Raw genomic sequence first — 16,181 nt, 5'->3', positions numbered from 1 at the left:
GTGGCCACTGGGCGCCTGTTGTGCTGCTCAGAACAGGAGCTCTATCGCCAGCATCTGTGGTTGGCACATGCAGAAATGAGTCTGAAGGTGTGACAGAGAGGAAGGGCAGGGGAGGGGAGTGGGGGAAAGGAAGGAAAGGCTGGGAGGGCAGGGAGGAGACTTCAGTGATGTGTGTTAAAAGGCAGTAGCCAATGAATACAATGGGAGCTCCTGGAAGGGATCGGAACAGAAAGGACATCAAAGGGAAACCTGGGGACCGCTGAGTAAAGTTTGTAGTTTAGTTTATACTGTACCGATGTTCATCTCTGTGTTTTTGATAAATATACTATGGTGATATGCTGGGTGAGGAGCGTACAAGAACTCTCTAGATTATCTTTGCAACTCCTGCATAAATCTATTATTATCTCAAAAATTGAAACTTTGGGGGGAAAAAAGGCAATGGCTACAGAAGAAAGAGCACCTTTGGGTGTCAGAAGTCTCTCACGATCCATGTCACGGCTCTTCTTGTCCACAGGGCTGGGCTCTCCGTGGCAGGGAAGTGGAGCAGTGGCCCAGGAGAAGGCTGGCTTTGGGGGCAGAAGGCTCCAGGTAGCTGTGCGGCGGTGTGGCTCACCATGTCTGCACACTCAGCCCAGCTACTCACCCCTCTTACTTCCCAGGGCTGGACCGAGGATGCACGAGGGGCCTGGGACGGGGAGGATGCTCCCCAGAGCTCTTGCCTCTGCTTCTCTGCCCACTGCCTCGCACACAGTGGGTGCCCCGTGAGTGCTGGACCATGACAGCAGATCATCCTTTACCCTTCTCACGGGACCCACTAAAACGGAATGAAAAGGAACCCCACCAGCGCCCAGCAACCACTTACCATGGGTGCAGAAATCAAAGACTCCTACACGCTCAGCTGGCCAGCACATGCATTGTCCACCTGGGACACACAACTGTTCTAGGGCCCTGGAGGGACCTACTGGGGTAGCGGCCCCTCTAAGGGCTCAGAGGGTCAAGGTGCCCCTGGCTCTGCCAACTGAACAAAAATGCACAACCTGAAAGTTGAGAATTATGTTTTATTCAGCAGACTTTCTGGAGACTTCAAGCCCGGGATGCGGCCTCTCAGATGGCACTAAGGGGCTGCTCCGAAGAAGTAAGGGAGGAGCCAGGGTACATAGGAGTTTTTGCAACAGAGACAGGGTGGTCAGAACATCAAAAGATAACTGTTAAATAAAGAAAACGAGATCTCTCAAGTCAAGGAATTTAGTGCTTTTCTATGTATGGGAAGACGCAAAAGCCCAACCCTGTGCAAGGTCTACTCTCTTTCAGTCCCAGGTACACCCCTCAGCCACACCCCAGCTGGACTCTCTCCAGTCCTCTGGCCTGACCTTCTGCAAAGAACAGGCTCTCCCTCCAACCTCTCTCTTGGCTGCCATCACCCCTGGCAGACCCAGCTGGCCTTGGGCACCGGACGGAGCCAGTGGAAATCATGCCAGGCGAGGAGTGGCAGGGGGAAAGACCCTCAGAATCAGCCCCCTGCTGCAGTGAACTTTAGGCCCCTCTTTCCCTCTGACAGTCAGCTCCGGCTCAGATACCCCTCCTCAAGCCCAGTGCCTCCCATACGTACATACACCCTTAGCCAGATAGAGGCAGTCCCCAGTGAGAGGAGGAGGCCCCTCATGGAGTGGGACCACAGGGCACATTTAGAGGCTCTAGGTAAATTTACAGACAAAAACAAGGCAAAGGAGGGTTACAAAAAAACCCTGGAGTTTAAGGATGAATGACGAAGGCTCCCACATCCAGTCCCTTCAGCGTGTATAATTCACATTTAGAGTCAAAGGTGTAAGTAACAAGAAGCTGTCTTCCCTTTCAAAGGCCGAAATTGCCCCTGCTCCTTCCAGGCACCAGCAATCATCCCCCTGCCCTGCCCCCACGTAAACCCATCCCCTCCACCTTCTCCATCTCTATCCTCCTCTCCGGAATCTTCTGCCCAGCAGTCTTGGTTGGCATGGAGCATCTGGAGGAGGGGCAGAGGGGGAGGGGAAGGACTTGGCATTGACCAGAATTCCCCCACCCCGCCCAGCGTTTCCAACCCAGGGCGGGACTGGCGGGAGGTCAGTGGAGGCCGCTCTGAGTAGGATCTGGGTCGGTGGCTCACAGCCTCCACCCCCAGAGCCTCCGGAGGGCGACTCCGCGGCCACTATGGGGCGCCCGGACCCCTCCCACGGGCTGCGCTGCCTGGGTACCAGCCCTGCACCGAAGCCCTAGGCCAAGCCCACCTGCTGCCTAGGGCAGGGGCCAGTGCCGGGACCCCACCTGCTTGAGTCTGAGCTGGACCTTCTTCCCCTCTCCCCTCGATCCAGAGAGACCTCCCCGTCCCAGCGCCACCTAGCACCCGTCGGTGGTGGATGAGGGGCAGGAGAAGGAAAGGGGGCTACTGCTCCCAGCCCCAGTTCCAAAACCACAGGGGACCAATGGCACCTAAGGCCCTGGGAGAGGATAAGGAGGCCAGGCAGGGACCAGGCACAAAATTTAAAGGGCTGGGAAAAGACTCATTAATTAAGATAAATCATATTTTCATGCAATATTTTTAAATCAAAATTTTTTTTAAAGATCAAATATCCAAAATTCCAATAAAGGCAGGATCCAACCACCCGTCTAGCTGTCCTGCCCTTCAGCAAGGCTCAGGTAGTGTTCCCGGGGGTTTCAGATGTGCCCAGTTCTGTGTTCCAGACCTCCTGGGACCACAGCCCTGCTGGTTCCTGTCTCCCCCTTTCCCAGCCCAGTGGTGTGGCCACGGAGGAGGCTGTGGGCCAGGGGAGTATCTCAGCGGAGAGGGGAGTTGGGTTGAAATCTTTTTTGTACTATATTATTAGGAAGTTTAAAGAAGTCCCTTTTCCTCTCCCTGAATTCCCCCAAGTCTGAAGGGAAAGAAAATCAAACTAGAGAGTCTTCCTCAGGAGATGCAGGCTGGGCTTAAAAAAGCCACAAAACTTGCCTACAAAATGTGCCCTACCTTCCCAGACCCTTGACTGATAAAAATGAGAAGGGAACAGAGGGCGGGGGGAAGCAGAAGTCTCGAGGGGAGGGGTCTAGTGGGCCTGGGGTGAGGGGCAATTGCACTCCTTCCCAGCTGGACTCCAGCACCCCAAGTATAGTTCTTTGGTGAGCCATGGAAACTTCCAGCCCCAACAAAGTCTCTTGACTTGGGCCTAACTCAGGCCTTCTCAGTGGGTACCTACTTAGTGTCCACTTGGTGGCAAAGACAGAAGTCTCTGCCCGTCCCCAGCCCTGGCTCCCAATCCCATACAGGAAGAAAGCACAAAGACAAGACAGCAAGGGTGGGTCCCTGCTGAGGCCCAGGACGTGACCCAACTTAATGATAAGCCAAGCAAGAAGATTCTGAAAACATGAAAGAGAGATGGCCTGCCTAAAGCCAGCAGGGGGGTACCACCTGGCATGCCTCTTGGGTGACCTTGCCAGCCAGGGCCCAATAAAGGCCACCAAAACTGAGGACTGAAAATGTGACCTTGTAGCCTGACCAAAGCCTCTTCACTCATCCGGCAGGACCACTGACAACTGATTTCTCTCTTTGGGCAAAAGCGATGGAAATCTCCTAGTGTGTCCCAGGGAGGCCTCCTTCTCTAGGGAGATGCTCAGAAGCTATTTGGCAAGCTCAGATGGTTTGGGTTTTATCCAGAGAAAGAAAGAACAGGTGGGAAGAAATGGTTTAGACTCATGAAAATGGGGGTGCCGAGACTTAGAGAAGGAGGGAGAAGGTAAGGCAGAGCCTTGACATAAAGAGAAGGAAGAAGGGGGGAGGACAGCCTTCACAGCCTCCCCCAGCTCCCTGGATGGACACTGATGGAGGCGCTGCACCCTCTCAGCCGTGTTCATAGGGTGCTGGGAAAGCACACTGTGTCCTTTCCCAGGAAAGATGTCGGGAAATGACAAGTTCCCAGCCAGGACAGCCTGGGTGAGGGGTACAAGGCCAAAAGCCACACGCCTTAAAATGGGACACATTCACCCACTCCGAGTCCCAGATGTCAACTGCTGTATGCCTCCAATCCCCACACTGTCTCCTACAAAGTGAGACTGTGAAAAATGAATTTTAGGACACCCATGTGGGAACACATGTTCCAGGGTTGAGATCTGCACCCTCACTGGGCTTGGAGGGAGAGGAGTGAGGCAGGAGTCATGGAGAATCATGGGGAAACTGAGCCAAGTTCGCCTTTACCCAACTCTTGGAGTAAGGGAGTCAGACTCCACCAGTCCATCTCCAGTCCCATGGGCCAATGCAACTTTGATTTGGTTACATTGATTAGTTTTCTTAAACATCCAAATTTCTGAGACATTTTCATGGTTTATCATCTCTGTGCAACCACAGCAGCAGAGCGAGCCCCCTCTTCTCCCAGTCCATCGGGGAGGTCTCCACCCAGCCTCTGAAAGACTCTCACCAGAAAGGGGGAGCAGACCTGGGGAAAGGCTCAGTAAGGAAGGTGCCAGAGACCTGCTGGGTGAGCATCATGCTCCTCCTCCTCACAGCCGCCTCCCAGGACCCGTGCAGGTGAGCTTAGGTGTGCCATGGGCAGGGACCAGGATGAAGAGGAGGGGTGGGGCCAAGGGTGAGAGCAGGGTGGCTCCCAATCTCCAAAAGAGCAATACGGTAGAGTCTGCATATCTCAGCATGCTGTTGATCTCAAGCTTCTAGAAGAGCTTGTTAAACAGAAGTGGCCAAGATCTTAGAAAGGGAAGCAGTGATCACCAGAACCAGCCTTGCTAAGGAAGACTCAATAGGGCCATGCTTTCTATCCTTCTTCCTTGTTTGGAGGGGACAGTCCCGGGCTACGATTTGGGTGAGAAAGAGTGCTACTGATGTTGAGGGCCTGGATTTTAACAAATTTGTCCTTAAACAAACTTGACCATGATGGACTTGTCAGGACTTGGGGACCAGTGCTGATCTATATAGGATGTCCCAGTGACAGGCCCTAGTCTGTCTGGCTGCCTGAGAAGTTAGATGGAAACTGATAAAGGATTCGTCATAGCTTCAGATGACAAAACTGGGCCAGGCCAAAGTCACAAACAAGAAGGAATTTAACATGGGTAAATGCAGAACCCTGCATTTCACTAACCAAGGTGCTGGACTCTGGGGGATGCTCCAAAGGACAGAATCTACCGGAACAAAACAAAAAAGACCAGCCTGGACCAAATGGACCCTTCCCTGGCAAAGCCCTGACCTCCGTGACTTTATTTTGAATTCCAAATAAAACAAACATACAAACAATGAAATCCACCCACTCCTAGAGCCAGGCCTGAAGGGGACTCGGAAAGTCTGGTCAGAAATCTGGAGTCTGAGTGGAGGGGATCTGTAAACGAAGCTGGTGACCATGTCCTGGGACCCTAAACCACTGCCAGTCAGACCTGGCTGGGGAGGGGCCGCAGCAAGAAGGCTGTTGGGGGTGGGGTGTCTCCAGGTTGATTCAGAAATTAAGCTGCAGTTGCTCCAGGCTGACCTGTCCATAGAGGCTGTGCATCTTGGCCTAATAAGGCCTAGGACACCATTTCTGCTGTTTTGGGGGTGGCCAGCTTAACCAGGAGGGTGTCCTGTTCCCAGGGCCAGACACAGGCCCGGCTGGATTCCAGCACCACCCTGCAAACATTTATCTCCATCTCGATGAGGTAGGTAAAGATGGGCGGCTCAGCTAGCCCTTCCCAGCCAGGCACAGCCCAGCCAGCCATCCGGGCCCGCCAGGCGCATGCAGCCTTGCCGTGGCGCAGCCCAGCACACATCGGCCAAATAGCGTGCACTCCTGCCAGTCTGCATGGGACAGAGGAGAGAGTCTCTCCACAGAGGGTTTCACTGATCCCAGCCAAACCCTGTGGCACGTGGCTCTTCGCCTACCTGTCCCGAACCTCCCGCCTGCCTCCCCTTGTCTCAGGTGGTAGCCTCCCCTCCTTTTACTCAAACTGGAAACTTCAACTTCTTGGAACTCCTCCTCCTTCCCGAATCCACCACGCACCGTGTGTGTGTGTGTGTGTGTGTGTGTGTGTGTGTGTGTGTGTGCGCGCACCCAGCCCCCAGCTGCCCACTCCATCTCCCCCAACAGGCCCGTCCATGGCTCCCACCCCCAAATCCCCCCTGGGCTCCAGCCTCCCACCCCTTCCACGTGAATCTCCCCTCATAGCCACCAGATATTTCTATAATGAAATCTGCTTCCACAGCCCCTATAAAGTCCCTTTCCTTGGTCACACCAGGAGCCTCACACCTGGAACCCCCTTGCCAGCCTCCCAACCCAACAAACACCCCAACACAGCCTGTGCCGCCGTGACTCAACGCAGCCTGGGCAGGACAGGCACCACCAAGCCTCGGGCCAGGCTGTCTTCTCTGCCTGCTATGCCCCTGCCCACTCGCCCACCTGTCCAGCCCCACTGCCCCAACACCCTGCTCAGCTTGGCCCCCGTGTGAAGGTGTCCTCCCAACCCCAGCTCCTCACCCAACTCCTCTCGTGTCCCTACAGCTGATGCTCCTGATGCTCCCATGCAGGGCCAGAGATGAGGGCAGCCTGGTACCCAAGTGTCACTCCCCAGAGCGTGACATGCCCAGGACCACACACGGAGGGACCGACAGGACCAGCCCAACCCCCAACCCCGGCCACACCTCACCTAGAGCCTCACGACTGCATGAGAACCTGCTTGATCACATTTTATAAAGGGGATAAGGGCAAGTCCCCTCCTGAATACCACACCCACCCCCTCTGCCCCAGCCCCTCCCCTCAGAAGCAGCTCTGATTTGCTGTCATTTTCAAGCAGGGGTGGCATTTTCCCTGGCCTCAGCTGGGAGTGGGCAAGGCAGGTTTGCGGGTAAGAGAACCCCATGTTGGGACCTTGGAAGGCATTCTGACCCGAAGCCTGCCTTTCTCACCTTGTTCCTTTGGTGGGTTAGAATGCTACTCCGGCTTTAAAAGTTAGCCCACTGTTGCATGAGTCATTTCCATCTCAAGCATACTGGGCCCTTGGGGGTGGGAAAAAGCAAGCCAGCTGTCAGGCCCCGGTTCCTGGGTGCAGAAGAGGGCTCAGGAACACAGCCAGGTCATGAGCAGAGCTGCAGGTGCCCCTGACTCCACCCTCCCCTGCCAGGTGACTCTGGGCAGGACACTAACCTCTGGCTCCCTCACAGGGTGGGCTGGTGGATTCTGTCTCAAGAACTTGGGATCCTCAACATTAAGCCTCAGAACAAGGACACAGTTCACTCCCACCCTCCACAGGTCTTGAGAGCTCCTTGGGCGATGAAGCCAGGCTGTGCTAAGCCCCAGTGTCCTGGACTCCCCGTCCCCAGGATGCCCTGGCCCCCACCGCCTGGCCAGTGGGACCACTTGGACAGGACTGGACCCCCTCCCCCTCACAGCCACCTCCCAGGACCCGTGCAGGTGAGCCCAGGTGTGCCATGGGCAGGGACCAGGATGAAGAGGGGGGGTGGGGCCAAGGGTGAGGGCAGGGCGGCCCCCAATCTCCAAAAGAGCTATACGGTAGAGTCTGCATATCTCAGCATGCTGTTGATCTCAAGCTTCTAGAAGAGCTTGTTAAACAGAAGTGGCCAAGATCTTAGAAAGGGAAGCAGTGATCACTAGAACCAGCCTTGCTAAGGAAGACCCCTGACACAGTGACCTACAAGGTGGCTGGCTCTTAGAAGTCCCCTGTGGCCCTGAGTAATGCTCAGAGCCCTCGTCCCACACACTGAGCTCAGCAAGGGCACAGGCAGCCTCTGTCTCCTTCCCCAGGGAATCCATGGAACCTGGCACGGAATACGGGCTCAGTAAGTTCTTGTTCGTGGCAGCTACGTGCTGTAGGAAAGCACTCCAGGCTTCAGCCAGCCCTAGTTCTGATCTTAGCCCACCACCCCAACTGCCCAACCTGGGGTGTGGCAGGATAGCCCTGCCAGATGTCTGTCATTGCACCTGTAAAACGGAGGAAGAGGTGAAGACTCCACAAAGAAAGGTGGATGAACCAGCGTGTAGCCCACGGGAGGCCTTGGACAATGCCCATCCCCTTCCCTAAAGACCCAGGCAGCCCTTGACAGTCAGGGCTCCACCTCTCATGTCAGGAATGCACTACATCTCAACAACTGCTGTGAAAAATAAAGCCACCAAGAGACCTAGGGGAAATCATCATGGCAGAGTTCTAAGCAGAGACTGAGCAGGTCAAGGATTTTTACAGAAAAGTCAGGATCAATCTTGTGCACAGTGCTGAAACTGTCCCACAGTTCAGAGCCCATTGGATGTGCAGATGTGGCTCTTGGGAATCAAGCCCTTAAAAACCAGCCCAGCTGCAGGGGGCAGGAAGCCCCCAGGCTGCAGTCCTGTGATCTGCAGGCAGCTGACAGCAGAGACATGTCTGCTGCCAGTGGGTCCAAAGAGAAAGGGACCCTCACTGTCCCGGGGGCAGAGTCCATGGGCCCAGGGCAGCTCCCAGCACTACAGCTCCTCACTCGGGGGCTGCACTGGAGCAGCCACAGCAGCTAGGGTGCCGCAGGGACTGCATGACGGCCCGAAGTGGCCCCCTGCGGCCCTCGGCAGACAGGCTGTCCTCGCTGGCAGGTGCCCGCTGCAGCTGCTCGAACTGCATCTCCAGGTGCTTCTGGATGGCCACGCCGAGCACCTCAGGGTCCACTGCAGCTCCATACACCTCCCATGTCATGCCCTCGGCATCCCACCGCACATCTCGCACAGGGGACGGTGCCTCCTCCAGGCTGGACCCCACAGTCACCTCTGGGAATGTGTGCAGGGCCACAGGGGCTTCCAGGGGTGGGCTGGTGGCCACCGCCTTGCAGACTGCCTGGGGGGCCACCTGCACGCCAGCATCCTGGGCTGACAGAGGGGACACCAAGACGGGGGCCAAGTCACTGGCTGAGGTCATGGTCCACACATCCTTGGTCCTGGCACCAGGCTCCATGGCTAACCCGGTGGGACCCCAAGGGTGGGCACAGCAGTGGGAATGCCCAGGAAGCCCCCCGGGCAACCTACACTGGAATTTCACCCCATGCTGAGCCTGCAGCCCAGATTCACTCACTGATGCCACTAGCTTGGGAAAGGTCAGGATCCCTGGGGCAGGCAAGGCGTGGCAGCAGCTGCTGGCCCCTACCTCCCTCATGCCACAGAGTAGAGCTGCTGGGGACAGAGCATGGCAGCAAGTGGTGGCCAGCTGCCCAGTGGCTTTGGGGCTGCTGCTCCGGGTCACTGTGCCTCCCAGGTCTAGCGGCGGCACCCACACCTGACTCTCCCCCAGTGTCTGGGCTGAGTTTGACATCCCGTCCTCCACAGCCAGGTCCCTTTCCAGGCCTGCAGGGGCCTGGCTGCCCTGGCCAGAAGTACCGCTAGGCTGTGGCTGAGCCCCAAGGACAGGTGAGCTGCCCAGGGCCGAGCAGCTGAGGCTGGCCTTCCGAGCACCGTTGTGGCCCCGGGTCTGGGTACTCTGGGCCAGGTCCGAGTGGCTCCTTTGCACAACGGCAGCGCTGGGGTCTCGTAGGCAACACAGGTCACCACCGCCCATGGTAGACACATTGCCCACTGTGCTGCTCCGCCAGTGAGCCACGGCTCCGGGCTGTGGCCGGGTGCTGGAGGCCGGTGCCTGCTCCGTGCTCTCAGCCTGGGGCCTCTCCTCCTCTGGGGCCCGGGGCTCAGCGCTGGCCTCACCCGGCTGGGCTGGCCATACAGTGCTGCTGGCGCTCTTGCGGAGCTCTGGCCTCTGCCCCTGGCCTTCACCCAGCAGGCTGGAGGAGCTCTGGGACAGGGGCTGAGGGCGCGGGCTGAGGGGCTCCCGGGCGCCTGGCTCCAGGCGGCTGGATCTCATGGCTGCCTGCAGGAGGGAGAGAGAGAGAGAGAGAGGGAGGGAGGGAGGGATTGGCATTGAGTTGGGTGGCAGCATCTCTGCTGGACCCTGCTGGGCGCTCACACGATGCGAGGGGCAGCTTCCATCCCAGCCTGCCCGACAGGTCAGAGCCATGAGCCAAACAATGACAGGACACCAGACATTTTAAATCAAGTTCACCACACATTATATACCAGGATGACACTACAAATGTCTAATAACCAGTACTGAGCAATTAGAACCAGCCCTTGAGTAAGGTCCTAGAGACCACCCACCAGGCCAGCTGTTGACTATACTGCTGGGTTATGGGGGCGTAGGGGGGGCTAGTAGGAGAGAGGCCGAGCCTGCTGTGGCCCTGGAAACCGGGGCTTTGGGATGACAGCGTTTAGTCAATCAGCACGGAAGTATTGCAGTATTTTAATAACCAGTAAAGCTAGACTGCTAAATACTAGCCTGGTTCCTCCTGGGACTGTCAGTATCCGTCTTGCTCAGACTGGAGCATCCTTGGTGCCCTGTGAGGGCTCAGAGAAGGTTTGTGGGATGAACAAGAAATGAATAAAGGACCATTCATCATCTCAGTGTGAACTGAGAACCACCCTGGGTTCTCCCATGCCCCTCTCCCCATCCTCTCTAGCCTAGCCTGGCTGAGACGTCTCTGGGGCTCAGCCTTGGCCGCTCTGAAGAGGGAGGGGTTTCCTGATTTCCACACATCAGCCCTTCAAACGCAGGACTCACTCGGCATTTGTTCATTCCTCCCACAGTCATCTCCTGAGCACCTATCGCTTTCCAGGCTCCTGTAATTGAGCAACATGGAACTAATTTAGATTTGCTGTGTCCCCCAGAATGGGGTCCAATACAGGTCTCCTCCATTATCCGAAAGCAGAGCAACCCTATGAAACATGTCATAAACCAAAATGGCATGAAGCAAAGAAGCAATTACCTTTTCTTGTAAAAGCAAAACCCTCCAGATTTCTTTCTATTATTGAAAAAAGGTACTAATTAATGTAGGTCTCTTGTAAAAGAGAAGTGGCATAAACCGAACTTTTGAAAAGCGGGGGATACCGGTACCATCAATCAGACGCCTGCACCCTTCTTGCCCTCCTCCCTCCCTGACATCCTGCCCCTTCCTCCAGCCACACAGAGCCCTCTGGATCTGCCGACTGGCCCATCCATAGCCCAGAGTCAGCACCGGCCCCCTCAACTTCAGCATCTCCTCCCTCGGGAAGCTTTCCCAAGCGGGGCTGGCTCCATCTCTGACTGAGCTGTCTGGGCTGGATGCAAGAGTCTGGCCAGCTCTGGGCCTCCCACCAACCTGAAGCTGTCCAAGCCAGGCCTGTGGCCTGTTCCCCTCTGTTGGCCCTAACACGTAGCTGGCACTCTGAGAGTGTCTGTTGTATGCCTGACGGAGTTAACGAGCAAATACAAGAGTAAATCCAGAGGAAAGGGCTGAGTGCCAAGAATGAGGCCCGAGGGAGGGCATTTCCAAGGCAAGAGGGCTCATTTTGCATCGTGGATCAGAAAAGGCTTCCGGGAAGGCCAGCCATGAAAGTTGGGCCTGGAGATGGTGCCCCAGGGGAAAGGGCGGAACAGGGAACAGAAGGCAGGAGACCATGTGCTCTGAGCACAAGAGAAGGGCAGCAGAGTGGAGGCTGGGCAGGGCTCTAGAGAGAGTGGGGTTGCGGCATCTGGGTCAGCCTGGCCTGGGCCAAAACTGTATATTAGGAACATCACTCTGGGACTCCCAGCCAGGCAGGACCAGCTGGAGAAACAGGGTGAGGACAGCAGGCAACAGCTGCAGTTTGGGCAATCCCAGTCCTGCCCTCCGTCCCTGGGCTGATAAGGACTGCCAGCAAACCAACCACCCTGAACAGGTGAGCAGAGCCACCCGAAAGGGAACGTAGGAAGGGCTCTCGGGAAATCAGTTTCTGTATATTACAAACTTCTCGCTGTCCCAGAGCTCAGGAGATGGCTGCTAGCTGTTCGAGCCAACAGTGAGGCTGTTTCGGGAGCAGCTGTCCCCTGAGAGCTCCAGGCTTGCTATGAAGTCCAAATCAGCACTTCTGGAATGTTGGAAAGATGCTGCTCTGTGCCATCCAGTACAGGAGGCACTGGCCACATGTGGCTACTGAGCACTTGACAAGTGGCTAGTGAGACTGAGAAACAGATTTCCTGATTTTACTTCAATTTAAGTAATTGAAATTTAAATGGCCACATTTTGACAACCATACTGGACTGTGCAGCTCTATACGGGGGTCCAGCCTCAGCAGGAGTGTCCTGGCCTGGCTGCTCCTTCGAGCTGAAGCCAGACTGGTCCCCAGAAGGGTCAGGAAAAGGATGAGTAGCCAAGAGAGGACTATGGCCCAGGCCCTGCCCTCAAGGAGCTCCAAGATGGACGTATAAACAGAGGAGGGCAACAAAGCCAATAACAATCACAGTGATGACAATAGCAGCTCTCAGTGCCCCATCACCCACCATGTGCCAGGCATATGCCCCCTCCTTTCTGGCACTGTCTCATTTAACAGTCAGAGCAACCTCATGAAATACATCACCTTCCCCATTCTACAGAAGAGATGGCTAAAGTTCAGAGAGGTTTAGTGACTTGCTCAAGGGCACACAGCTGGTAAGTGACTAAGCCAGGAATCAAACCCAGGAGTGTCCGAGGTTCTCTGTGCCCCCTCTCTGAGCACTGTACAGACCTCCATCCTAGTTGCTATCACCCTCCACTGTCGTTCCTTTTTATTTACCGTGGCAGTGACTCAATAGGAGTCCCAGAAGCGGCACAGCGTCTGGCACTCCCAGTGGTGTCCATGACATGCCGGTGGAACAAGTGAATGAGTTGGAACAGAGCCTGGATGCCCATCCCACCCCACCTGCTTCTTAGCATCTTCTTAGGCTGCCCAGAGTCAGGAGGGAAGACTGTGGTCATAGACAGCCCCTGGCAGGCAGACAACCATTGAGCCACTAGTCCAAGAAGGCCAAGGAAGCCATCTCTGGACAGCCTACCTGGCCTCTGGCTGAGCCCCACCTACCCTGACCCTCCTTGGGGGCCAGGCCAGAAGGAGCCAGGCCAGACCCCGGCCCCTCTTAGGAAGCAGGTGGGACAAGACTGGGGACACCCTCAAACCCCACCAGGAGCTAGTGAGAAGCTGTCAGCGACAAGGGTCCTACTGTGCCTGACTCCCCAGATGGCTGCCTAGTGCCCAGCGTTGGCCATCACCCAGAGAGTGATGAGCACAAAGATCCCAGGGGGTGGGAGCTTGTATGTCTGTTGGTTTCCTTCTTTAGCTCACCTCCAAAAGTGACAGGTGACAAAACTGACACCTGGGACAGCTCAGAAACATCCAAGAACCCACAGATGAACCCCCTGCCACAAAGGAGAAGGGCCTCCCAGGAAGTGGGGAAGCTGATCATATAAGCCTTGGAGCCATGGGCGAGCAGGTGGGCAAGGGGTCTGCTTCTTCCTCATGTGTGCACTCGGATGGACCCCTCACCTCTCTCAGCCTCAGTTTCCTCAATCTGCAAATCAGAAATAAATCCCCACTCTGCAAGGCTGTCGTGAAGAGTGAACATGATTGTTAATAATTTTATCTTTCCTCCTCACATCAGAAATGACTTGTGCTCAAGGTGTCACAGGATGAGTACTGGGGACCAGGGCTGGAGGGGCAGAAAGATCCTTTCAGGAAGCCATCGAGACACTCCATAGGTTAGCTTGGTCTTGCTTCTTAATCTTTCCTACCCTCATCCCATCCTAGGACCTAGTCACCACCAGGTTCCCAGTGTCTCCATCATCACAGTTTCCAGGTCTATTTTAAACCTCAGCTTGAGAGGCTATGCATGCACTTGCTCATAAATGCAGGCACACAGACACACACAAGTTTGAGGTCTGCATTCTAAATGCCCCAAATGGCATGCCCGTCTGCCTTAAAAATCTTGGAAAAGGCTCTGGTTTCATTCCAAATAAAGACCCTGGGAAGATGTTTTAGCACAAGTTAAAGGTAGGCACCGAAGTATCCAAGGCCCCTAGTGTTCTTCAGATGACACTTTAATGTTCTCTCTCTCCTGCCCGATTTGAGGCAGGTCAAAGTTGCAATGTGGCCAATTCCCTGTGGCCAAGCAGGACTCGCCTGCTGCCTCAGGTCTTCTTGTCAGTAAGAGGAGGAGCAACCAGCCTCACGTGCAGCAATCAACAACTTTGAGTGAAAATTCCCAGTTCTGCAGAAACTTTCAGACTGGCCCAACCAAAGAGACTGCTAGGTTGACCTGGTCTGAAGTTCCAGCTCCTACAATGTCACCCCAGCAGAAGAGCCCAGGCCTTTGGGGGTGCACCCAGGGGGGGCTACCAAGGCCAGTGCAAGCAGGCTCCATTGCAGAACACACTTGTGGCATCCATATTAGTCACCTTTTTTAAGGGACAGGCATTTAGAGGATGACTTCTGCTTCCAGCAAAACCAAAACTGGAAAAAGCAAAACTATGTGGTCACTTGTTGAAATATGGCCCTTGCCCCTCAGGGACCAGCTAGGGATACACACCACCCAATTCCCTCATTGCAGAGTGAGGGCGTGGCAACGTCTAGCAAGCGGTCCGATCCATTCCAGCAGCCAAAGAGAGCTTGACAGGACCGAACCACTCTTTAGGGGCCAGAATTGGGGTGTGCAGTATGGAGCATTCTTGAGTTACTGAGAAATGTTTAGAGAGACAAAACCTGCCCATCACAGAGAGGTTGAAAAGACTTTGTCTTTTCACAAGCTGTGCCAGAAAAGGATTCTGGGGTAACGGGGGGCAGAGACCCCAGGACCCAGCTCTGCTTACTACAGAGAGGCCTAGGTCCCACCAGCCCCAGAGACTCCTCCCCTGAAGAGGATTTATCCATTCATCCCAGAGGAACCTGGGGTGGAGAAGGGTAGCCTACAAGCCCAGCTGCCCCAAATCAGAAGCAGTCCAAGTGGCTGAGGTACCCCTACCTGCGTGGCTATGGGCACCCATGTACCAGCAGAGGCCCACGACCTACCCATGGACACAACAGAGGCCAGCACACAGGCCCGTTGGCAGTGCGAGCCTGCAGGAAACAGCATCCACACAGCTGCACTCTGCACACCAAACGCGCAGGCCGCCTCTGGCTGTGGGCCGAGGCCTGAACACACCACACCATACACTCTCCCCCAGGGCAAGGGTCCCTGCCCTGCCCCTCCCACACAAAGCCCACCCGATCTCAGTGAGAAAGTCCTCAACACGATTGCCCAAACTAGGCTACAGACCTTCCCAGAATCAAAGACAGGGACTGAAGGAAGAGACGGCTGTGGGGCAAGAGGGCTGGGATGGAGGGCAGGAGGAAGGAGAGGGAAGGGAGATTTGGGCCTGGGGGCCTGGGAAGAGAGTGGGATGGGGGAGGGGTGGGGATGGAAAAGGGAGGAGAAGGGGAGGGGTAAGAAGCAATAGGAGTAGGGGTGGAGGCAGAAGGAGACGGGGTCGTGGGCAGAGTATTGAGAAATGGGAGGATGGGCAGAGGAGACACGAAGAGGGGATGGGATAGGCAATGAGAGGAAAGATGGGAGGAGGGATGCGGCCACGCGGGGCGCTGAGCACTGGGTGGGGGCCGGGATGCGGGGGGTCTGAGAGCAGGCATAAGTGACGAGTGGGGTTCCGGGGCGCAGGAAAGGGAGGCGCCGCCCAGCCCACCCACCTTCACGGGCAAGCACGAAGCTGACCTCTCACCCTCTCGCCCGCCCCAGGCCGCGCAGACCGGCGGAAGCGCTGCTCCTGCAGCCGCCACAGGTGCCCAGCGTAGCGGCCCAAGATGGAGCCGAGCCGGACCCGGCCTGGGCCGAAGACGCCGCCAGCCGTCGTCCGCCCGGCCCGCGGAGCCAGCGCAGGGGAGGTGCCGAGGGGTGACGGGGGGGCGGGGGGACCGGGGGAGGAGGGACGAAGGGGGCGGTAGCCCTGCTCACCTGGGCCCGCCCCCGAGCTCCACCGCCCACGTCGGCGTCCCGGCCCCGCCCCCTGCTCGCGGTACCGCCCCCGAGACCCTGCCCGCTCCGCCCCCATGGCCCTGCCACTCCCCCTCACTGTCCCCATAGCCCACAGCCCCACGAGCCCTCCCCGGTTCTGCCCCACGAGCCCTCAGTTCTCCTTCCGACCCCCTCCTCACGCACGTCCCACTGTCCCGTCTTTTCGGCCCCGCCCTCACCATGACTTCCAGTTTAACAGGCCTGCCCAGCGACCCTTCAAGGGACCCATATTCCCAACCCAACCCTGCCGTCCCCCGTCGTATAGGCTCGGCTCCCTACTACCCCTCAGCCCCAGACCCCGCTCCTCGCCCGAGGGCTCATAGCCCCGC

At 56.5% G+C, this 16,181-nt stretch overlaps 1 protein-coding gene across 5 annotated transcripts; it reads right to left on the bottom strand.

Moving 5' to 3' along the window:
* Positions 1 to 1,041: 1,041 nt before the first annotated feature.
* GPRIN2 (G protein regulated inducer of neurite outgrowth 2) lies at positions 1,042 to 15,814 on the bottom strand. Of its 5 annotated transcripts, none has more exons than XM_032491635.1 (2): positions 15,793 to 15,814; positions 1,042 to 9,834 (listed from the first exon to the last, which is right to left on the bottom strand). In XM_032491635.1, the coding sequence occupies exon 2, from the start codon at positions 9,826 to 9,828 to the stop codon at positions 8,464 to 8,466; it is 1,365 nt and encodes a 454-aa protein (XP_032347526.1). In that variant the 5' UTR covers positions 9,829 to 9,834; positions 15,793 to 15,814; the 3' UTR covers positions 1,042 to 8,463. The 5 variants fall into 5 exon arrangements, with proteins under 5 accessions (XP_032347526.1, XP_032347527.1, XP_032347528.1 ...); XM_032491636.1 differs by lacking the exon at positions 15,793 to 15,814 and adding an exon at positions 15,528 to 15,774; XM_032491637.1 differs by lacking the exon at positions 15,793 to 15,814 and adding an exon at positions 15,560 to 15,774.
* Between the last annotated feature and the right edge of the window lie 367 nt (positions 15,815 to 16,181).

Source organism: Camelus ferus, chromosome 11, assembly GCF_009834535.1.
Source record: "Camelus ferus isolate YT-003-E chromosome 11, BCGSAC_Cfer_1.0, whole genome shotgun sequence".
Taxonomy (NCBI): Eukaryota; Metazoa; Chordata; class Mammalia; order Artiodactyla; family Camelidae; genus Camelus; species Camelus ferus.
Note: the sequence above shows the minus strand (reverse complement) of the source record. Positions and strands in the feature narration are given on the sequence as shown.